General features: G+C 42.2%; 2 protein-coding genes across 2 annotated transcripts; one reads left to right on the plus strand and one right to left on the minus strand.

Moving 5' to 3' along the window:
* Positions 1–18,953: 18,953 nt before the first annotated feature.
* On the minus strand, positions 18,954–19,900 carry LOC120017986 (cholesterol 25-hydroxylase-like protein). The gene has a single exon (XM_038960946.1). The coding sequence runs from the start codon at positions 19,892–19,894 to the stop codon at positions 18,962–18,964; it is 933 nt and encodes a 310-aa protein (XP_038816874.1). The 5' UTR covers positions 19,895–19,900; the 3' UTR covers positions 18,954–18,961.
* Positions 19,901–22,954: 3,054 nt separating this feature from the next.
* Positions 22,955–24,271, plus strand: LOC120017436 (interferon-induced protein with tetratricopeptide repeats 1-like). The gene has a single exon (XM_038960183.1). It carries the CDS (start codon positions 22,955–22,957, stop codon positions 24,269–24,271), a length of 1,317 nt encoding a protein of 438 aa, XP_038816111.1.
* The last annotated feature ends 469 nt before the right edge of the window (positions 24,272–24,740 follow it).

Consider the following 24,740-nt stretch of genomic DNA (forward strand, 5'->3'; position numbering starts at 1 on the left):
CAAAATATAAAAGGTGTGAAAAACATAGAAAGCTACTTTTTGGAGAGGTTGTCATATATCAATTTGATCAGGGGCTTGTGGGGAACAATGTATTACCATCAAACCTTTGCCACCCCAAAGTGGACACAGTCTTATGCTGGCCCATGGACTTTGTGGCAGTTGTGGTCAATGCCATCTTCAATAATCTTTTTAAATAAGTCCACATAAATAGCACAACGCCCAAAACTCACTATTAAATTAGTCCCAAAGAGTGTGCCAGACCTAACGCAAAATGTCGCCACATGATAAGGCTGACTATATTTTTCAAATAGCCTGTTTTATACAGTCAAACGATTAACCACAAGTTATTGTGCAGAGTATTCCATTCCCTGCATCTCTCTTCAAGGGGCCATCCCCTGGCATTGGTAGACTCCATAATTGGAAATTCATGTGGCGAAAACTTTTGGGTGGCTGGCTGATTTGTGAGTGAGATAGTCACGTGCTTTGGAGGGATAAAAAACTTGGTAAACAATATAATCTCAATCATATGGGAATCTACCCAACTGCTCAATGTAAGGAAGGATCAAGAGACACATACGTCATAAAAGACTCCTGCCAAAACACACCTCAAGGTGAGCAAATACAAACCACCCACAAATAATCCTGCAAAAATAATTAAATCCTTGTTGAGTGATGACATTCAATCATGTTTTAATAAAAGAGTGGTTGCCTCGTTTACTTTCATAGAAACTGTTTTTGAAATCAACAAACTTATTACTCTGAGTAATGCCTCACTTTGACTAAGAACCATGTCTTTTACCAGGGTGTATGCCATGGTGTTCATTTAGCATTCACTTACTCATTCACGTGACAAAAAGATGCTCAGGATTACTGTAATGAATAAACTCAGCAAAAAAAGAAACGTCCTCTCACTGTCAACTGCGCTTATTTTCAGCAAACTTAACGTGTAAATATTTGTATGAACATAACAAGATTCAACAACTGAGACATAAACTGAACAAGTTTCACAGACATGTGACTAACAGAAATTGAACAATGTGTCCCTGAACAAAGGGGGGGGGGTCAAAATCAAAAGTAACAGTCAGTATCTGGTTTGGCCACCAGCTGCATTAAGTACTGCAGTGCATCTCCTCCTCATGGACTGCACTAGATTTGCCAGTTCTTGCTGTGAGATGTTACCCCACTCTTCCACCAAGTGTAAAGGGTTGCGTCAATTCAAATCTGGTATCAGGATAATAGGTGATTCAGAGTCACCGAATATACTTTAAGTATTTTTATTAAACTCAAGCGATAAATGGTAAATGCAATTTTCGTATATACGGGTTCACTGTATCACCACGCAGGGTAAAGCAGAGAACTGCTGGAATGTGTACAAACAACAGTTATTATACTGTGATAGAAATAGTTCCAACCCGTCCGTTGGCCTATCACAGTAGAGGCTGAGCGTGGTTTAAACTTGCTCAAACTATCGTAGGCGCTTAGGCTGGTCCCAGCCCCCTAGCGCTCCAGATGTCCGGTGCTGTTGCTGTGTAGATTACGCTCCCACACCCTAGAGACTGAGGTCAGTCAGTTCTGTAACACTGTTGAGTTATTTGCACCTGCATAGAAAGCATACTGTTCTCGCTCAAGGTTAACCACAGCTTCTCAGCACACTATCTGGGGCAAAATGTTACTTCCAGCACACACACAGGCACACATGCACAAAGCAGATACAGCATACAATATTCAATCACAAATGATGTGGTGGCGGGCTATAGTGCATAACACACATATCCTCACACAAGGCACCTGCAAATTCCCGGACATTTCTGGGGGGAATGGCCCGAGCCCTCACTCTCCGATCCAACAGGTCCCAGACGTGCTCAATGGGATTGAGATCCGGGCTCTTCGCTGGCCATGGCAGAACACTGACATTCCTGTCTTGCAGGAAATCAGGCACAGAATGAGTAGTATGGCTGGTGGCATTGTTATGCTGGAGGGTCATGTCAGGATGAGCCGGCAGGAAGGGTACCACATGAGGGAGGAGGATGTCTTCCCTGTAATGATGCTGTGACACACCGCCCCAGACCATGACGGACCTCCACCTCCAAATCGATCCCGCTCCAGAGTACAGGCCTCGGTGTAACGTTCATTCCTTCGACGATAAACTCGAATCCGACCATCACCCCCGGTGAGACAGAACCGCGACTCATCAGTGAAGAGCACTTTTGCCAGTCCTGTCTGGTCCAGCGACGGTGGGTTTGTGCCCATAGGCGACGTTGTTGCCGGTGATGTCTGGTGAGGACCTGCCTTACAACAGGCCTACAAGCCCTCAGTCCAGCCTTTCTCAGCCTATTGCTGACAGTCTGAACACTGATGGAGGGATTGTGCGTTCCTGGTGTAACTCTGGCAGTTGTTGTTGCCATCCTGTACCTGTCCCGCAGGTGTGATGTTCGGATGTACCGATCCTGTGCAGGTGTTGTTACACTTGGTCTACCACTGCGAGGACGATCAGCTATCCATCCTGTCTTTCTGTAGCGCTGTCTTAGGCGTCTCACAGTACGGACATTGCAATTTATTGCCCTGGCCACATCTGCAGTCCTCATGCCTCCTTGCAGCATGCCTAAGGCACGTTCACGCAGATGAGCAGGGACCCTGGGCATCTTTCCTTTGGTGTTTTTCAGAGTCAGTAGAAAGGCCTCTTTAGTGTCCTAAGTTTTCATAACTGTGACCATAATTGCCTACCGTCTGTAAGCTGTTAGTGTCTTAATGACCGTTCCACAGGTGCATGTTCATTAATTGTTTATGGTTCATTGAACAAGCATGTTAAACAGTGTTTAAACCCTTTACAATGAAGATCTGTGAAGTTATTTGGATTTTTACGAATTATCTTTGAATTTCTTTTTTTGCTGAGTTTAGGATGTACACTCTTAGAAAAAGGCTTCCAAAAGGGTTCTTCGGCTGTCCCCATAGGATAACCCTTTTGCGTTCCATGTAGAACCCTCTGTGTAAAGGGTTCTACATGAAACTCAGAAGGGTTCTACCTGGAACCAAAAAGGTCTCTTCAAAGGGTTCTCCTATGGGGACAGCTGAATAACCCTTTTAGGTTCTAAATAGCACCTTTTTTTCTAAGAGTGTAGCAGATCTCCAAAGAAACCAAGTTTTTTTGAGTGAATTGTTTGCAAACAAAAATGAGATTAGTAACCTATCCACAAACCAAGGTTGTATTATTTCCGTTCACTCACATGTTGAGGTAGTCTTATAAACACAACCAAAATACCTCAGAATGAAACCATTCAATAACCACTTCTGATTAGGGTTCGAGTCAATTCCATGCTCAGTCAATTCAGAATCTCCAATTTGCATGTCAATTTTTCTTTATTGAAAATCATTGAAGATAATTGGAATTGGATTTTGTAATTTTACAGTACTTTCTGAATTGACTGGAATTGAAATGGAATTGACCACAAACTTGCTTCCGATATGTCATGGTATGAAGCATATCATTGTCCACTCAGGAAATACTGAAAGTGAAAGTCACCCTGAGTTGTTTAGCTCAATGCATCATACAGTAATGACATTGAAATGAGTTTAGGGAAAATGTGTTTATTAGCCTATATAAATATACATTATAAATACAGCTATATTACAGTGTAATTAGCATACATGATAATACTTTATCTTGGGAAAAATGTGTCACTTTCCAAAAATATGTTTATTGTATTCAGCCAGGGGAGCTTATTGTATGAAAAACATATTTCACGGTCTCTGGCATCTAATGGTGTTTGTCTTGGTCTTAAAAACATCTGATGAACATCTGATATTAATTTCATCAGTGATTTGTAATGCTGTCATCAGTGGGAAAGGCAGGTAAAGTTTTTTTCAGGATATTTAGGAGCATACACTGGGGAATGGTTCCTAGCTGCCCTACAGTATGAGGTCATGACAATAACTAAATAAAATCTCAGAAGACAACGAGAGAGGTTGTGTGCGAGAGAGAGATGGGTGGATGACAAGAAAAGGAAAGTGAACGAGAGGAACAGGGAGTAGCAGGTACAGTATATGGATGTCAAGTGGGTGAACAAGAGTGTGGAGGATCATTGTCCCTTTACCCTTTACACATTAGTATGTGACCAATAACATTTGATTTGATTTGATTTACGCACTAAAAGGGCTCATGAACGTTCAATCTAAAGCATTTTTTAAATGGAAAATCCCAAACCACATTTTTCTTCGCTGGGACTGGTACAGTTCACTTTATGCCCAAAACAAACCAGTTGTGGATGTGACTGTAAGTTTTGCATTGATGGATTCATGTGCATTTAACATCCCAAAACCCATCCTGCTCCCATTATATTCACATACCTCAGTTTGCTTTCGCAATACTCCAATGCCCAAGTGACAAGAAAAACACTGTGGCACCCTACTACATAGAACCTGACAAGATATAATGAGACATGATTCTCTATTTCCATGCATTGTTTTGTCTTGAAAGACATTTTTGCACAGAGGATGTTGCATGGCAGTTGTATTGTGAGTAATGTTTTAGTTTTGGGACCTCTGCCAATAGTTCATTGGAAGGGAGGTACAATTTCAGTGAGTTTATAAATAATGTATCGTGTGTACTGGTCCTCAGCCAGTTTTCCATTCGGTCTTGAAACAGGAAATACTGGTCAGGAAATACTGGTCTTAAATATGTGACTGCACTTCCTCCTTGCAGTATATACACTGTAATGGAAAGCTGTAATTTATACGGTAATTTTTCGGAATTATCAACAGTAAAAAACTCAGACATTCCTTCAGTCATTCATTCCGATTACGGTGGCGTTTACTTTTTTTTTTTTTACAGTTTAATAGTCATTTTTACAGTGTTGTTTCAGTGTGTCATTACACAGTACTTACTTTGATACTGTATTTATATTACAGTAGGTGTGTGAGTGTGCTCTCCTTGAGAGTTTTATTTCTGGTTTAAAGGTGTACACACACTATACATTTGAGTTAGCTTTTCATATTTGTGTTTTATTTTGGTAGAAAATGTAAGTGAAATATGATTGACAGTCAATGTCAATACCCATTGATTGTTAAATATAGAATAATCTGTGAAATAAATAACAGTGCCATGTAAAATAGAAATAACACAATACACACCCATGCACATATATACATACATATACACATATACAGTGGGGAGAACAAGTATTTGACACACTGCCGATTTTGCAGGTTTTCCTACTTACAAAGCATGTAGAGGTCTGTAATTTTTATCATAGGTACACTTCAACTGTAAGAGACGGAATCTAAAACAAAAATCCAGAAAATCACATTGTATGATTTTTAAGTAATTAATTTGCATTTTATTGCATGACATAAGTATTTGATACATCAGAAAAACAGAACTTAATATTTGGTACAGAAACCTTTGTTTGCAATTACAGAGATCATACGTTTCCTGTAGTCTCTCACAGTTGAAGTGTACCTATGATAAAAATTACAGACCTCTACATGCTTTGTAAGTAGGAAAACCTGCAACATCGGCAGTGTATCAAATACTTGTTCTCCCCACTGTATATATACACTGCTCAAAAAAATAAAGGGAACACTTAAACAACACAATGTAACTCCAAGTCAATCACACTTCTATGAAATCAAACTGTCCACTTAGGAAGCAACACTGATTGACAATAAATTTCACATGCTGTTGTGCAAATGGAATAGACAAAAGGTGGAAATTATAGGCAATTAGCAAGACACCCCCAAAAAAGGAGTGATTCTGCAGGTGGTGACCACAGACCACTTCTCAGTTCCTATGCTTCCTGGCTGATGTTTTGGTCACTTTTGAATGCTGGCGGTGCTCTCACTCTAGTGGTAGCATGAGACGGAGTCTACAACCCACACAAGTGGCTCAGGTAGTGCAGTTCATCCAGGATGGCACATCAATGCGAGCTGTGGCAAAAAGGTTTGCTGTGTCTGTCAGCGTAGTGTCCAGAGCATGGAGGCGCTACCAGGAGACAGGCCAGTACATCAGGAGACGTGGAGGAGGCCGTAGGAGGGCAACAACCCAGCAGCAGGACCGCTACCTCCGCCTTTGTGCAAGGAGGTGCACTGCCAGAGCCCTGCAAAAGGACCTCCAGCAGGCCACAAATGTGCATGTGTCAGCATATGGTCTCACAAGGGGTCTGAGGATCTCATCTCGGTACCTAATGGCAGTCAGGCTACCTCTGGCGAGCACATGGAGGGCTGTGCGGCCCCACAAAGAAATGCCACCCCACACCATGACTGACCCACCGCCAAACCGGTCATGCTGTAGGATGTTGCAGGCAGCAGAACGTTCTCCACGGCGTCTCCAGACTGTCACATGTGCTCATGTGCTCAGTGTGAACCTGCTTTCATCTGTGAAGAGCACAGGGCGCCAGTGGCGAATTTGACAATCTTGGTGTTCTCTGGCAAATGCCAAACGTCCTGCACGGTGCTGGGCTGTAAGCACAACCCCCACCTGTGGACGTCGGGCCCTCATACCACCCTCATGGAGTCTGTTTCTGACCGTTTGAGCAGACACATGCACATTTGTGGCCTGCTGGAGGTCATTTTGCAGGGCTCTGGCAGTGCACCTCCTTGCACAAAGGCGGAGGTAGCGGTCCTGCTGCTGGGTTGTTGCCCTCCTACGGCCTCCTCCACGTCTCCTGATGTACTGGCCTGTCTCCTGGTAGCGCCTCCATGCTCTGGACACTACGCTGACAGACACAGCAAACCTTTTTGCCACAGCTCGCATTGATGTGCCATCCTGGATGAACTGCACTACCTGAGCCACTTGTGTGGGTTGTAGACTCCGTCTCATGCTACCACTAGAGTGAGAGCACCGCCAGCATTCAAAAGTGACCAAAACATCAGCCAGGAAGCATAGGAACTGAGAAGTGGTCTGTGGTCACCACCTGCAGAATCACTCCTTTTTTGGGGGTGTCTTGCTAATTGCCTATAATTTCCACCTTTTGTCTATTCCATTTGCACAACAGCATGTGAAATTTATTGTCAATCAGTGTTGCTTCCTAAGTGGACAGTTTGATTTCATAGAAGTGTGATTGACTTGGAGTTACATTGTGTTGTTTAAGTGTTCCCTTTATTTTTTTGAGCAGTGTATATATATATATATACACACAGACACATACAGTACCAGTCAAGGTTTTGGACACACCTACTCACTCCAGTGTCTTTCTTTATTTTTACTATTTTCAAGAGGTCTATATATCCTTAGCAGTGACTGGCAAGTCAACTCTAAATGACACACTGGATTTGGTGTAGGACCCCTACAATCACTCAGTGGCAGTATGGACAATGCATCTGCATTACCATGCTGCTCTGACAGTTTGTACTGTATCTCATATGTGTAAGGTGCTAAAATCAAAGACCATCGTTGCATTCTAGCTGCTGCAAGTGTTGGGACACCTGTCTTAGGACCAATAATCTTAACAAGAGGCGTATGGTCTGTCAGCAAGGTAAATTTCCTACCATACAGATACTCATGAAATGTCATAACTTCAAACACCAGTCCAAGAGCTTCTTTCTCTATTTGAGAATAGTTCCTTTCTAATTTGGTAAGCATCCTAGAGGCAAATCATATAGGCAGCGGTGGAAAAAGTACCCAATTGTCATACTTGAGTAAAAGTGAAAGTCACCCAGTAAAATAGTACTTGAGTAAAAGTCTAAAAGTATTTGGTTTTAAACAGGGACGTCACTAGAGATTCATGGATAGGGGAGCTAAGCCAAAAAGCTCCCAAAACGTCTTTTCATCATGTATTTTTAGAGTAACAACGGGTATAATATCGATCAAAATAAGGTTATTTTTGTTCAAGGTTGGCTAAAAGTATACCTGTCTCATAGTTTGTGTTAGACACTGATCTAATATGACTTACTTAAATTCTATCCAAATAAAGAAATTAAAGCCCACTCTGTCCCCATCCATCCAACACCAACAAAAGGCACAAAAATGGCTGTACGATCTAGCCAAAATACTTTTGGGATGTTATTTTGAGAGAGAGAAATGTGAAGACATGCAGGTCATATTATACCATTAGAAAAAAATCTTTATTTAAATGTGTTGCTCAAAATTAAACCAGTAATTCAGACACATGGAACATCTTAAACAGTATCACCCACAATTGGGCAAAACTAAATTCAACTAATGAGCTAAATACGATTTTAAAAACTGAAAAATAATTAGGAATAAAACCTGATAAAAAAAGTAAGATCCCAAACAAATATTACAATCTATATTACAGAACCTCTCCTCCTGCTTCTCTCTTTAGATGCTTATTTTGTGGGTGGACGCATTCAAGTGTACCTTCTATTTTTAAAGGTGGCAAAGCGGTCAATAACACTATTGTGGCTTAGTGGCCCAAGCACTTCACCCTCAATGGACATGGCTGCAAGACTTGCAAGCCTTTTCTGACCCATTGTCTTACGCAACCAGGAGTGCAGCCGACGCGGTGCACTAAAGGTCAGTCAGGAGCCGCCTGAGCCGCCCGTCAGTCAGGAGCCGCCTGAGCCGCCCGTCAGTCAGGAGCCGCCTGAGCCGCCCGTCAGTCAGGAGCCGCCTGAGCCGCCCGTCAGTCAGGAGCCGCCTGAGCCGCCCGTCAGTCAGGAGCCGCCTGAGCCGCCCGTCAGGAGCCGCCTGAGCCGCCCGTCAGTCAGGAGCCGCCTGAGCCGCCCGTCAGTCAGGAGCCGCCTGAGCCACCCGTCAGTCAGGAGCCGCCCTTCACTCCGGCGGTGCTGGAGTCTCCCGCCTGTCAGGCGCTGCCGGAGTCTCCCGTCTATTCGGGGCCCGCTGAAGGGGTCCCCAGTCCGAGGTCGGCGGCGAGGGTCGCCGCTCCAAAGGCACCACTTGCAAGCGTCTGTGCCACCAGTAAGTACAGATAGTAGTATAAATCCCCCCGCACGGTCCCCGCAGTCGGACAACTTTCTCATGGCTTCTGGAGGGAAATGCTGTAGGAATGCTCAACCGGTGTCACTCATTCAGCCGACAGAAACTTTCAACCGGTTTTCCCCATTAAGTAGCGAGTCGGAGTCTGAGGCCGAGTCTTCTCTTGTTTCTACTCCTCCCGTTACGGGGTCAGAGACGCCGAAGCTTCCCACCATTAGCTCTGACAAATTGAAAACCCTAGTCATTGGCGACTCCATTACCCGCAGTATTAGAATTAAAACGAATCACCCAGCGATCATACACTGTTTACCAGGGGGCAGGGCTACCGACGTTAAGGCTAATCTGAAGATGGTGCTGGCTAAAGCTAAAACTGGCCAGTGTAGAGAGTATAGAGATATTGTTATCCACGTCGGCACCAACGATGTTAGGATGAAACAGTCAGAGGTCACCAAGCGCAATATAGCTTCAGCGTGTAAATCAGCTAGAAAGATGTGTCGGCATCGAGTAATTGTCTCTGGCCCCCTCCCAGTTTGGGGGAGTGATGAGCTCTACAGCAGAGTCTCACAACTCAATCGCTGGTTGAAAACTGTTGTTTTCTGCCCCTCCCAAAATATATAATTTGTAGATAATTTGCCCTCTTTCTGGGACTCACCCACAAACAGGACCAAACCTGACCTGCTGAGGAGTGACGGACTCCATCCTAGCTGGAGGGGTGCTCTCATCTTATCTACCAACATAGACAGGGCTCTAACTCCTCTAGCTCTACAATGAAATAGGGTGCAGGCCAGGCAGCAGGCTGTTAGCCAACCTGCCAGCTTAGTGGAGTCTGCCACTAGCATAGTCAGTGTAGTCAGCTCAGCTATCCCCATTGAGACTGTGTCTGTGCCTCGACCTAGGTTGGGCAAAACTAAACATGGCGGTGTTCGCCTTAGCAATCTCACTAGGATAAAGACCTCCTCCATTCCTGCCATTATTGAAAGAGATCGTGATACCTCACATCTCAAAATAGGGCTACTTAATGTTAGATCCCTCACTTCAAAGGCAGTTATAGTCGATGAACTAATCACTGATCATAATCTTGATGTGATTGGCCTGACTGAAACATGGCTTAAGCCTGATGAATTTACTGTGTTAAATGAGGCCTCACCTCCTGGTTACACTAGTGACCATATCCCCCGTGCATCCCGCAAAGGTGGAGGTGTTGCTAACATTTACGATAGCAAATTTCAATTTACAAAAAAAAAATGCAGTTTTCGTCTTTTGAGCTTCTAGTCATGAAATCTATGCAGCCTACTCAATCACTTTTTATAGCTACTGTTTACAGGCCTCCTGGGTCATATACAGCGTTCCTCACTGAGTTCCCTGAATTCCTATCGGACCTTGTAGTCATAGCAGATAATATTCTAATTTGTGGTGATTTTAATATTCATATGGAAAAGTCCACAGACCCACTCCAAAAGGCTTTTGGAGCCATCATCGACTCAGTGGGTTTTGTCCAACATGTCTCTGGACCTACTCACTGCCACAGTCATACTCTGGACCTAGTTTTGTCCCATGGAATAAATGTTGTAGATCTTAATGTTTTTCCTCATAATCCTGGACTATCGGACCACCATTTCATTACGTTTGCAATCGCAACAAATAATCTGCTCAGACCCCAACCAAGGAGCATCAAAAGTCATGCTATAAATTCTCAGACAACACAAAGATTCCTTGATGCCCTTCCAGACTCCTTCTGCCTACCCAAGGACGTCAGAGGACAAAAATCAGTTAACCACCTAACTGAGGAACTCAATTTAATCTTGCACAATACCCTAGATGCAGTTGCACCCCTAAAAACTACAAACATTTGTCATAAGAAACTAGCTCCCTGGTGTACAGAAAATACCCGAGCTCTGAAGCAAGCTTCCAGAAAATTGGAACGGAAATGGCGCCACACCAAACTGGAAGTCTTCCGACTAGCTTGGAAAGACAGTACCGTGCAGTATCGAAGAGCCCTCACTGCTGCTTGATCATCCTACTTTTCCAACTTAATTGAGGAAAATAAGAACAATCCAAAATGTATTTTTGATACTGTTGCAAAGCTAACTAAAAAGCAGCATTCCCCAAGTGAGGATGGCTTTCACTTCAGCAGTAATAAATTCATGAACTTCTTTGAGGAAAAGATCATGATCATTAGAAAGCAAATTACGGACTCCTCTTTAAATCTGTGTATTCCTCCAAAGCTTAGCTGTCCTGAGTCTGCACAACTCTGCCAGGACCTAGGATCAAGAGAGACACTTAAGTATTTTAGTACTATATCTCTTGACACAATGATGAAAATAATCATGGCCTCTAAACCTTCAAGCTGCATACTGGATCCTATTCCAACTAAACTACTGAAAGAGCTGCTTCATGTGCTTGGCCCTCCTATGTTGAACATAATAAACAGCTCTCTATCCACCGGATGTGTACCAAACTCACTAAAAGTGGCAGTAATAAAGCCTCTCTTGAAAAAGCCAAACCTTGACCCAGAAAATATAAAAAACTACCAGCCTATATCGAATCTTCCATTCCTCTCAAAATTTTTAGAAAAAGCTTTTGCGCAGCAACTCACTGCCTTCCTGAAGACAAACAATGTATACAAAATGCTTCAGTCTGGTTTTAGACCCCATCATAGCACTGAGACTGCACTTGTGAAGGTGGTAAATTACCTTTTAATGGCGTCAGACCGAGGCTCTGCATCTGTCCTCGTGCTACTAGACCTTAGTGCTGCCTTTGATACCATCGATCACCACATTCTTTTGGAGAGATTGGAAACCCAAATTGGTCTACACGGACTAGTTCTGGCCTGGTTTAGATCTTATCTGTCGGAAAGATATCAGTTTGTCTCTGTGAATGGTTTGTCCTCTGACAAATCAACTGTAAATTTCGGTGTTCCTCAAGGTTCCGTTTTAGGACCACTATTATTTTCACTATATATTACCTCTTGGGGATGTCATTCGAAAACATAATGTTAACTTTCACTGCTATGCGGATGACACACAGCTGTACATTTCAATGAAACATGGTGAAGCCCCAAAATTGCCCTCGCTAGAAGCCTGTGTTTCAGACATAAGGAAGTGGATGGCTGAAAACATTCTACTTTTAAACTCGGACAAAACAGAGATGCTTGTTCTAGGTCCCAAGAAACAAAGAGATCTTCTGTTAAATCTGACAATTAATCTTGATGGTTGTAAAGTCGTCTCAAATAAAACTGTGAAGGACCTCGGCGTTACTCTGGACCCTGATCTCTCTTTTGACGAACATATCAAGACTGTTTCAAGGACAGCTTTTTTCCATCTACGTAACATTGCAAAAATCAGAAATTTTCTGTCCAAAAATGATGCAGAAAAATGTATCCATGCTTTTGTTACTTCTAGGTTAGACTACTGCAATGCTCTACTTTCCGGCTACCCGGATAAAGCACTAAATAAACTTCAGTTAGTGCTAAATACGGCTGCTAGAATCCTGACTAGAACCAAGAAATTTGATCATATTACTCCAGTGCTAGCTTCCCTACACTGGCTTCATGTTAAGGCAAGGGCTGATTTCAAGGTTTTACTGTTAACCTATAAAGCGTTACATGGGCTTGCTCCTACCTATCTTTCCGAGTTGGTCCTGCCGTACATACCTACACGTACGCTACGGTCACAAGACGCAGGCCTCCTAATTGTCCCTAGAATTTCTAAGCAAACAGCTGGAGGCAGGGCTTTCTCCTATAGATCTCCATTTTTATGGAATGGTCTGCCTACCCATGTGAGAGACGCAGACTCGGTCTCAACCTTTAAGTCTTTACTGAAGACTTATCTCTTCAGTAGGTCATATGATTGAGTGTAGTCTGGCCAAGGAGTGTGAAGGTGAACGGAAAGGCTCTGGAGCAACGAACCGCCCTTGCTGTCTCTGCCTGTCCGGTTCCCCTCTCTCCACTGGGATTCTCTGCCTCTAACCCTATTACAGGGGCTGAGTCACTGGCTTACTGGTGCTCTTTCATGCCGTCCCTAGGAGGGGTGCGTCACTTGAGTGGGTTGAGTTACTGACGTGATCTTCCTGTCTGGGTTGGCGCCCCCCCTTGGTTTGTGCTGTGGTGGAGATCTTTGTGGGCTATACTCGGCCTTGTCTCAGGATTGTAAGTTGGTGGTTGAAGATATCCCTCTAGTGGTGTGGGGGCTGTGCTTTGGCAAAGTGGGTGGGGTTATATCCTTCCTATTTGGCCCTGTCCGGGGGTATCATCGGATGGGGCCACAGTGTCTCCTGACCCCTCCTGTCTCAGCCTCCAGTATTTATGCTGCAGTAGTTTATGTGTCGGGGGGCTAGGGTCAGTTGGTTATATCTGGAGTACTTCTCCTGTCTTATCCGGTGTCCTGTGTGAATTTAAGTATGCTCTCTCTAATTCTCTCCTTCTCTCTTTCTTTCTCTCTCTCGGAGGACCTGAGCCCTCGGACCATGCGTCAGGACTACCGGGCATGATGACTCCTTGCTGTCCCCAGTCCACCTGGCCTTGCTGCTGTTCCAGTTTCAACTGTTCTGCCCGCGGCTATGGAACACTGACCTGTCCACCGGATGTGCTACCTGTCCCAGACCTGCTGTTTTCAACTCTCTAGAGACCGCAGGAGCGGTAGAGATACTCTTAATGATCGGCTATGAAAAGCCAACTGACATTTACTCCTGATTATTATTTGACCATGCTGGTCATTTATGAACATTTGAACATCTTGGCCATGTTCTGTTATAATCTCCACCCGGCACAGCCAGAAGAGGACTGGCCACCCCTCATAGCCTGGTTCCTCTCTAGGTATCTTCCTAGGTTTTGGCTTCTAGGGAGTTTTTCCTAGCCACCGTGCTTCTACACCTGCATTGCTTGCTGTTTGGGGTTTTAGGCTGGGTTTCTGTACAGCACTTCGAGATATTAGCTGATGTACGAAGGGCTATATAAAATAAACTTGATTGATTGACCACTTAAGTGGGCCAGAACTATGGTGGAGTGGGGTCCACGTCCCGCTCCAGAGCCGCCACCGCGGTAAATGCCCACCCAGACCCACCCTATAGGTTCAGGTTTTGCGGCCGGAGTCCGCACCTTTGGGGGGGTTACTGTCACCTTCTGACCTTAGTTCCTTTTTTATGTCTTTATTTTAGTTTGGTCAGGGCGTGAGTTGGGGTGGGCATTCTATGTTGTTTTTCTATGTTTTGGTCTAGTCGTTATATTTCTATGAGTTTGGCCTAGTATGGTTCTCAATCAGAGGCAGGTGTCGATCGTTGTCTCTGATTGAGAATCATACTTAGGTAGCCTGTTTTCCCACTATGGGTTGTGGGTAGTTATTTTCTGTTTAGTGTTTTTGTTTGCACCTTACAGAACTGTTCGTTTGTCGGTTTGTTGTTTTTGTTCAGTATTCATTCTTTATTAAATTATTATGAATACGTACCACGCTGCACTTTGGTCCTCTTCACCTTCCACCATCGACAACCGTTACATCATCAGTGATTTGTAATGCTGTCATCAGTGGGAAAGGCAGGTAAAGTTTTTTTCAGGATATTTAGGAGCATACACTGGGGAATGGTTCCTAGCTGCCCTACAGTATGAGGTCATGACAATAACTAAATAAAATCTCAGAAGACAACGAGAGAGGTTGTGTGCGAGAGAGAGATGGGTGGATGACAAGAAAAGGAAAGTGAACGAGAGGAACAGGGAGTAGCAGGTACAGTATATGGATGTCAAGTGGGTGAACAAGAGTGTGGAGGATCATTGTCCCTTTACCCTTTACACATTAGTATGTGACCAATAACATTTGATTTGATTTGATTTACGCACTAAAAGGGCTCATGAACGTTCAATCTAAAGCATTTTTTAAATGGAAAATCCCAAACCACATTTTTCTTCGCTGGGACTGGTACAGTTCACTTTATGCCCAAAACAAACCAGTTGTGGATGTGACTGTAAGTTTTGCATTGATGGATTCATGTGCATTTAACATCCCAAAACCCATCCTGCTCCCATTATATTCACATACCTCAGTTTGCTTTCGCAATACTCCAATGCCCAAGTGACAAGAAAAACACTGTGGCACCCTACTACATAGAACCTGACAAGATATAATGAGACATGATTCTCTATTTCCATGCATTGTTTTGTCTTGAAAGACATTTTTGCACAAAGGATGTTGTGTCACAGTTGTATTGTAAGTAATGTTTTAATTTGGGTACCTCTGCCAATAGTTCATTGACATGTACTGATCTGTTGGAAGGGAGGTACAATGTCAGTGAGTTTCAGTGAGTTTTCCATTCGGTCTTAATTAAAACAGGAAATACTGGTCATATATCTACTCTACTCACAGTGTGCTCTCCTTAACAGTTTGACTTCTGGTTTAAAGATGTACACACACTATACATTTCAGATAGCTTTTCATGTTTGTGTTTTATTTAGTAAAAAGTTATTGCTGGTAACTCTAATGAACTTATCCTCTGCATCACAGGTAACCCTGGGTCTTCCTTTCCTTTCTGCAATACATTTGAGAGATATATGCTTTTTGTGTGTATGGAACATTTCTGGGATCTTTTATTTCAGCTCATGAAACATGGGACCAACATTTGACATGTTTTTGTTCAGCATATACTATACACATTAGATATATATACAGTATATATATATATTTATATGTACACACACACACACACACACACACACACACACACACACACACACATCCATATATATACAGTATATATATGGGTGATTATGCCAATACAGGCACTTCTATGTCCTCGGGTCAATTTTGGCAATTTTATTAAAAAAATAACAAATACAAATATTTGTATGTTAATTTCACACTGGAATCACCCCATACTTTTTTAAACACCTCTCTATCAAGTATTCTAGCTACTTTTCAGATGCATTGTATACCTCAATTTCACTATTTTGCCCTTGTCCCTAACCCAGACTTTTAAGCTTCTACTATGTTTTTCTATGAGAAAACATTAATAATTACACATTATATAATGTTATGTACTACAGAAAGAGTCAATTAAATAAAATCTATATCAATATTTATTGTGAGTATGCCCTTTATGTATTTTTTATACACAAAAAATATACCTGTCCTTTGGGAGTGGTGTCATATCCACCACTGAGGACAAATTCCTCATTAATAAAGTTTTCAAGAGAATGTTAATTTAGTTACCACGGAAACATATTGTGACACTGAAGCACATGGCTGCAGTGGACAGTTGTTCCAGATGTGATGTCCAGAAGTTGAAGAAAAAACTAGGTAAATATTGCTTGTGTAGAGAATATTTTAATTGTCAGTAATTTCCAAACAGGCTATAATTTCTTTAATTTGTGGTAGAACTTTATATATTTTAATATATTTTATGTATTTAGTGTAAACGATATGCTAGCTGTAATACTAACCAAATCATGCTAAGCAGTCTGTCAATTTTCTCCAGAAACTGTGGAAGTGTAATTTCCATCCCAATCATTTCCATCACAAACTTAAGTGTGGTGGAAATGACAGAAAGTGGTGGAAATGACACAAATCCATTATCTTATTCGTCTTTACTTTCCTTTTTTAAATTTTTTACTGTAGGCTTATTTAATCATGTTTTAAATTAATTTAATCTAGAAAATGCTACAAGGTGAAAACTAAGTAGTATTTGTCTTTATTTTTTGAAGATGCCACATAAAACAGCACAGAGGTCACAGACATATAGAAACACCCCCCCTCAAAAAAAGATCCTATACGATACCAGGAACATCTGCAAAAAGACAGGGAGAGATACTGGAAGAAAAAAGAGAAGGGAGAAGTGAAATCTATCTCTGAGCTTACAAAGCGAGAACAAAGAAACAAAAGAAGGCGATGGAAATGTAACCAACGGAATAGAAGACAGACTTTAAAGAGAACAGTTGCAATGGAGACCTACCTATCAGGCAACACAACACCTCAGTCACCAGATGACTTGCAGCCAGAACATGAGGCTAACATACCTGCCCCTAACTTACCTGCCCCTGATGCACACCCTGATACCCCTTCCTCATCGTCTGCAACAGGAATGAGAAGTCAAATACTTGCTGGAAGGAAAAAGGTTGAAAGAGGTCGCTCAAAAGCATACAGAGATCTTAGTATGACAAATGTCAAACTTGATAATGCTTTATGGAAAGCTGAGAAATACAAAAAAAGGTATGATCGACTGATGAACAAGATGGAGAGACAAGATTCCCCAAAGACAAAGAAAAAACAGCAAATGAGGGGAACTCTGAAGAACTTGAGAAGGATTGTATTGTTTCAAAATGCCATCATTGCAGAGTTAAAACAAAAGTCTAAAATGTTTTGCAGTGCCAAGGACAAACAAGTGGCTTCAAAAATGCTCAGAGGCAACATCCTGAGAAAGTATGGCCTGGTCAAAGCCGCAAACGCAATGAGGGCCAATGAAAACAGGCCATCAAGTCTTCAATACTCCAGGAAAAATGTGTGTAACCGAATTAGCACAGCCACAGAAGAGAAAAATCACAAGATTCTATGAACTTGATGTCAACAGTAGAGAAACAGCAGGGGAAAAAGGACACACTAACGAGGAACAAGAAAAAAAAGCAGAAGCGCTTCTTGAATGGCACAATTCAGAACCTTTATCAGAAGTTTAAGAGGGAATATTCAGAAATTCAAATTTCCTACTGTGAATTCTGCAAAAGACATCATTTTTGGGTTGTCAAGCCAACATTCCAGGATAGGGACACATGGCTCTGCATAACCCACGCCAACCTCCAGTTCATGGCGGACAAACTACAGCATCACAAAGTGATCAGCTGCAGCAACATTGAGAAAGTTAGTGAGTCTGAGCTGTGAGAACCTGAAGAAAGAGTGCATGTATAGAGAGTGCTCCCTTTGCCAAGCCAAAGAGCTTAAAACATCTGGCTTTGATGCTGGTGAGCAGACATGGTGGTTTGAGTGGAAAAACAAAGCTGAAGAGAGAGAGAGAAGTAAAACAAAGAGGGAAACATGGAGAAGTTCACTGTACATTTGACAGTAAAAGAAAAGGTATGTGGCACACTGCATATTCTATTGGAGGACTTCTCCAACGGATTGAAAGAGAAGTTGGGGAAACACGTGTACGACATTCGACATCAATACTCCAAACTGAGAGAATTAAAAGAGAATCCGGAGCAAGAGGAGATCATTGTGCATATTGACTTTGCAGAGAACTACAGTACCTGTGTAAATACACCAGTGAAATCCAGGCAGTTCACTTTGTTTTCATACGTTTTTTTTTTACATAGATGTCATTTCCACCACACCTTGTCATTTCCATCACAACCCATATTTTTGGGGTAAATGAGTATATTATGTACAATTTACATACATGTATTTGTTTTGGATATGGAAATCATACGGTTGTTATCATAATCTCTCAAAAAGGTTGGGTGGAAACATCTTATTTTTCATGATAAATAAATGTTTTCAGCTGTCACCAAGGCAAGTTTATACATTCAGGCGTCGTTTTGCATTATTAATATTAGGAAAACCTTAAAAATCACTTACAATAATATTCAATACAAGTTCATGTACAAATGTATAAGAAATCTGTTATAAATCAATTGTATGATATTTGATTTTCAACAAAGATGGATGTTTAATGACGTGATGGAAATGACATTTGTCTATGGCTGTCTGGGAAAAGGGACAAAAATATATAAATTCCTGAATAGTACGATCGCAGCCATTATCAGATATAGTTTCTAGACAAATCAAAGACAAGTACAATACTGGTAAAATGGTGTTTGAATAAGTTTTAATTTCTGAAAGTTTGCATGGCCAAAGTGCCCAAAGTTGCAGAATCACCCATATATACACACACACGGTATATTCATTGTAATGAAGCAGCTACAGTAATAGTCCATTGGTCACATGATTCTCAAGTTTTTTCTTCACTGTATTGCACTTTTTAAAAACAAACACTATATAAACACATAATACTGACATAGGTGACACAAACTCTTTGTAGAGCTCCATTCAAATGTCAATTTCTGATTTGGTCCCGGTAGGGTCAGAGAAAAGGTCTTCCTCATTTTCCTCTGAACTTTACCTCATAGTCTTTCACACAGCTTTGTGTAGCCTCATACACTGGTGCATGGCTTACATCAGTCACACCACTTGATGCTGTATCACATCTTTTTGAAGCATCCAACACATCTACATCATGCGTGTCTGGTTTGTCTGTATGCAACAGCGTGCCGAACAGCCTGTCCCAGTGTGTGAAGTAGGGTGCGTAGTTGACCATGAACTTGAGATGGTGGAGGTCGTGGTGCGGAGATCCGCCATAGAGCCCAAAGGGTACCAGTCTGTGAGGGGCCCAGGGCAGGTCATAACCTGAGTGGTCCTCCACAGACAGCCAGATGTTCAGGGTGAAGAAGAGCATCTTGGTGAGCGGGTGGCAGCCCAGCAGGTTAGGGTTCACTGCAGCAAACAGGCCCAGACTCAGGGTCTCCCAGATCCCAGAGTGCTCTGTGGTCAGGGCGAAGGTGGCTGTGTAGCGGTGGTGCACCTTATGGAAAGTCCGGTAGAGCCAGGGCACCTTGTGGTGCAGCACGTGCCACACAAAGTACTGCAGGTCAAAGAGGAGGAGACAGGCTAACACATCCCAGGCCACACGAAGAGCCCCAGGAGCTTGGGCAGGGAGGACCACTGGTCTCCAGTACCAGTGCAGAACACTGAGGGGGAAAATGAACACAGCGTGGGTGTGCAGGGAGGTAGCCAGGCAGCTCCATGCCATTGCCCAGGTCACCCTGCTATGTGACTGAATCTTGTAGCGGTGCACCAGGGCTACTCTGGAGGACAGGGTGTCCAGGCACATGTAAGGCAGGCAGCAGCTCAGATAGAGTGTCATGGAGAACAGGACAGGGAACAAGGGAGAGCGGAGAAAGTCTTCTTGTGCTCTTATCTTGTCCCATAAAGTCTGTAGCAGGAGAGGAGAGGAGGACTCCAGTGAGGGCTCCATCTTTACTGATCGAATGTTCTTCAGTCTGCAGGCAGTAGAGGATGCCCTGCCTTTTAAAGAGGGTGTATTGTTACTCTGTGTGACGTTCCGCAGGTCCTTATTAGTCTTTTCCTGCTGGGGAACTCCGCAAGGAGGGAACGACATGCTTCACTCTCCAAACTATTTAACCCTCTGTGTCTATGAACAACTGTCCTCAAATCAAAATGTCATTTTTCAAAGGGAAATAATAAAATAAAATTATGTTTAGGGTGACAAAATGCTTCAGACAACGAAGTAAGTCATTATTCATTAGTTTAACATAGTTGATAGTAACTGTTTTCAAATGGTCTACTATGACAACACCTTCCCACCCGCTTAAACCATAGGCAGGTAAATACATAACTTGATCATGTCATGGTCATGGACTATAGCACAGGTGTCAAACTCATTCCACGGGGGGCCGAGTGTCTGCGGGTTTTCGCTCCTCCCTTGTACTTGATTGATGAATTAACATCACTAATTAGTTAGGAACTCCCCACACCTGGTTGTCTAGGGCTTTATTGAAAGGAAAAACCAAAAACCTGCAGACACTAGGCCCTCCGTGGAATGAGTTTGACACCCCTGGACTATAGTTTCCAACTGTGTGTATGTTTGTTTTGTTTTGTGTTTTTATTTACAAAAATACTAGTATTTAGTATTTGTTACTGGGTAAACCAATAGGAATACGCCTGAGTTTGATTTATATGCAGTACCAGTCAAAAGTTTGGACACACCTACTCATTAAAGGGTTTTTCTTTATTTTTTACTATTTTCTACATTGTAGAATAATAGTGAAGACATTAAAACTATGAAATAACACATATGGTTTCATGTAGTAACCCAAAGATTTTATTTTATATTTGATGTTTTCACTATTATTCTACAATGTAGAAAATAATAAAAATTAAGAAAAACCCTTGAATGAGTAGGTGTGTCCTTTTGACTTGTGCTGTAGGTACAAGGTCTGGGTTAGGGTACACGGTCAGAGACAGAGTTTTGGTAGAAAGCAATGGGGAATGAAGGTGACTAGACTTCAGTAGACATCCCAATACATCACCTTCTCAGAAGTGCTCCAGAAATCACAGTATCATTTCTCTTAGAAATATTGAACAACATATTGCCAGTAGGCCTACTGTACAGTACTTCACATATTCTTAAACTTCTATTGTACGTGACATTATTGAAATACCCACTACACTGCACACCTATTGAGCTTCTTGATGTTGTACAGTACAGTAGTAGTGACAGTGGGTCATTCGCAAACTAACGTCTCTTTTTGAACGGCTCTTTTTGGTGAACGTCGAATCGCATCCGTGGAAGAGCCATTTCTTTGTCTCCCAGATTTGTCTAGACAACTGTTACCACTGATTTTTGAGCTGCCAACAACAATTATCTGTAGATAAGTTATTTTAAAAATTATCTGGAGATTCCTCACTGCAGGAACAATAGGTAGTGAGTAGAGCGCATCATTCATGTCCACACACTGTGTTAAAAAAATATCTTAATTTTCTTTGCAGGCCGTCTATTAATTTGGTCAGATAAAAATATACTTTAAGTTGCATGTCACATTGTGACATAATGGCAGGTAAAAGGCTATGCTTTACATTACAGATGTGCTCTTTTGTACGGTTTTATGTAAAAGTTTAAGCACTACAGAATGAAGAACTATTTGAGAGGCAAATTAACAGCTCTTTTAGTTGAACGGAGCAAAATGATCCGGCTCACCAAAAAGACTCGGAATGCCCATCACTATAAAGTAGACTACCCCTTCAGTCTTAGTCAAATACAACACTCTTTTCCTTGCAATGGTTTGACAAAAAACAGGATTTTATTTTTGTTTAAGGTTCCACCTAGTGTTTTAATAAAGTCAATGCATCACTTCGCCATCGTCTCATGCAGGGATTGGCAACTCCAGGGTTTCCCAAACACGGTCCTGGGGCCGCATTTTGTTTTTTTCCCTAGCACTAGACAGCTGATTCAAATAACCAACTCATCATCAAGCTTTGGTTATTTGAATCAGCTGTGAAGTGCTCGGGATAAAGTAAACGAGTTCGGTAACCCTGGCCTAGCCCATAAATCTTGTGCGCTCTTAAAGGGGCACACAGCGATTTAACATTAACGTCACATCTCTCACCATCTTTTTCTCTTTGAAAAGTGAGATGATGAAACATTGCTTTGATTTCTTAAGAAGATGAACTCGTATCATAAGATGTTTCAAACATTATAATGAAATGTATCTAAAAAAGCTAAGTCTGGTTGTCAACTATGGGAACCTGTCCTGGGTGCACTATCACCAAGCGGAGCTAAACCACACGTGATGTCATAAAATAAGAAACACTTGATGCCATAAAATATTAAACCTTTACATCTGGTGTACAACACGTCTAGACCTTGGACCTGAAAGAGCCTGCTCTCTGACCTTAATAAACTTTAACCTGTAAGATGTGATACACAAAACCTCCTTTGGCTCAACGTGTTTACTCAACATCTCTGTGACTGCCAATTAAAATGGATCAGTTAGCAATCCACTGAAGGGTTTCTTACTTTTGCATAGAGTAAAAAGGCTGAATTATGTTTGTATTAATTTCTCAGAAATATCATATATGTATTTATTAAGTAATTGATGGTTCGGTTGGTTTGTTGATTAATCTTTAAATTTAAATGTTATTGGAATGGTGTCTGCAATGACCATTCACTTTAGTCTCTATTTGCTAGAAACAAAACTATGGCTAGAAATTAAACTTTGATACGGCTTGTAAAGGTGAGGCAGTAAACAGCATAACCAGCCGATTGTAAGATAACAATGTGGTCCATACAGTATAAAATCAGGAGAGAAGTCAGTGAGGTATCTAATCAGACACTCATTTGCTCTTGAAACTCAGAGACCACAAGATGGCTTTCTCTTGTCCAACTAAGAGGTAAGCTCTCGCTCGCTCTCTCTCTAAACAAGTCCTTGGTTCACCATCCAGGTCTGAAATATCTCTCTTAAGTATTGTTAGTTCTAAACTATTTTGATTGAACTGTTGTCTTTTTTTAACCAGAATGGCTCAGACCTCCTTGAAAATTAGGCTGCAGGGTTTGGAATGCCACTTCACCTGGAAGCTGGACGACAGCAGATCTAAACTGGAAAGTCTCAGAGAAACCCTGATAGACATCATCAGCAGCGAGGGGGTTCAATGTTCCTGGACGGGTCATCTGTACAACCTCCTGGCTTACCTACACCACGCTTTGGGCTCCACAGAGGACGCTCTTCACTGCCTGAAGAAGGCTGAAGAGGCCATTCGCCTAAACTGCCCAGACGACGTGGAGCTAAGTCTGGTGGTCCACTATGGGAACTTGGCCTGGGTGCACTATCACCAAGGGGAGCTGACAGAGAGCCAGACCTATGTGGAGAAGGTGGGGAGACTATTGCAGGACAACCCCTTGCACTGCCCAGGTGTAGTGTGGGGAGAAAGGGCCTGGACTTTGAATAAGTTTGATGTAAGCAAGAGGAAGGCAGCGGTATATTGCTTCCGGATGGCCTTGAAAGGGGATCCTGAGAACAAGGTGCTGCGCTGTGGCTACGCCATAGCATTTAGTAAATCTGTTGATAGGAAAGACATTACCCCGAAGCTGCGATCTGAGATGTTGGAGCACCTACAGATTGCTAGAGAATTGGAACCAGATCATTTGACCATCACAGTGATGTACCTGCAGAGGCTTGCAGCAAGTGGCCAGGTTGAGGAAGCACATAAACTTGCAAAGGAAGTGATAGAGAAGCCTTTGGACAGCTTTGGTGGATTTGGACTCTTACTATCATTTTTCAGAGAATACGTCTCTCATGATTCAAGCATTGACCTGGCAAGAAGGACCCTGGAGAGACACCCTGATTCACGCCAACTGAAGAAGCGTCTTGCGCAGTGTTACAAATGGAAGATTTTCTCTCCAGAAGAGAAAAGGAACCCAATGAGGCATATTCTGATTGAAAATGCAGTCAACCTTTATGAAGAGGTGGTCGCAGTCTACCCAAAATCCCTTGCATTAAAACTGGAACTGTCTGCCATGTACAAAGAATCTGGCAGAGTTGATAGAGCAGATAAGATATTCGAGGACCTGCTTCTTGATAGGGAAGGAATGGAACCACAGGATTTACAGAAATTCTACAACAGGTATGCCCAACATCTGTTTTATGCCAAACAAGATGATTCCAGGTCAATTGATTTCCACAAGAAGGCAGTAGAGATTATGCTACCCACCAGCCAACGTGACAGCAGTATTCGTGTTTTGTTGTCCATTGTCCATAACGGAGAAGACAGAGCTGAGGAAATTGTTGACTTTCTGGATGGACTTGATGGAGAAGGTGCTGTTAGCCGGTTCTAGACCTTTTTTTCCAATAAAGGCTTGAATTAACCAGAACTGCGTGTCGAATCAGTCAAATTTGCATAACCTGTTTATGATTGATTCATGTGGAAAATATATTCACTATACCACTAGGACAAATCTAGGGCAATCTAGGACAAATTTTCATTTAGTACAAACTGAATACCTTAGTATTCCAAATGTCTGTGCTCAATTTTACTACTGGGATTGCTGAGAGATGCATGATTATCAATACTAACACTTGAAAGTAAATTCAAGGCTGAGCGTAAAGTCATAAATATGTAGGCCTAACATGACAAATATCTGTCTGGAATCCACATTTTGAATTGAGTCTGTACAAGTTTACTGTGGACTAATGTACTGTAGACAAACTAACATGTTATTTTTCATTATTGCATTATAGAGTAGAGAGATCCTGTATAGCCTCACAGGCAGACTATCCAGAGCGATAGGATATTATTTATTCTAT

Source organism: Salvelinus namaycush, chromosome 22 (genome assembly GCF_016432855.1).
Source record: "Salvelinus namaycush isolate Seneca chromosome 22, SaNama_1.0, whole genome shotgun sequence".
NCBI classification, from domain to species: Eukaryota; Metazoa; Chordata; class Actinopteri; order Salmoniformes; family Salmonidae; genus Salvelinus; species Salvelinus namaycush.

Excerpts from the sequence above, each read along its gene's own strand:
- LOC120017986 (XM_038960946.1), bottom strand. The coding sequence starts at position 19,894 with ATGGAGCCCTCACTGGAGTCCTCCTCTCCTCTCCTGCTACAGACTTTA.
- LOC120017436 (XM_038960183.1), top strand. The coding sequence starts at position 22,955 with ATGGCTCAGACCTCCTTGAAAATTAGGCTGCAGGGTTTGGAATGCCAC.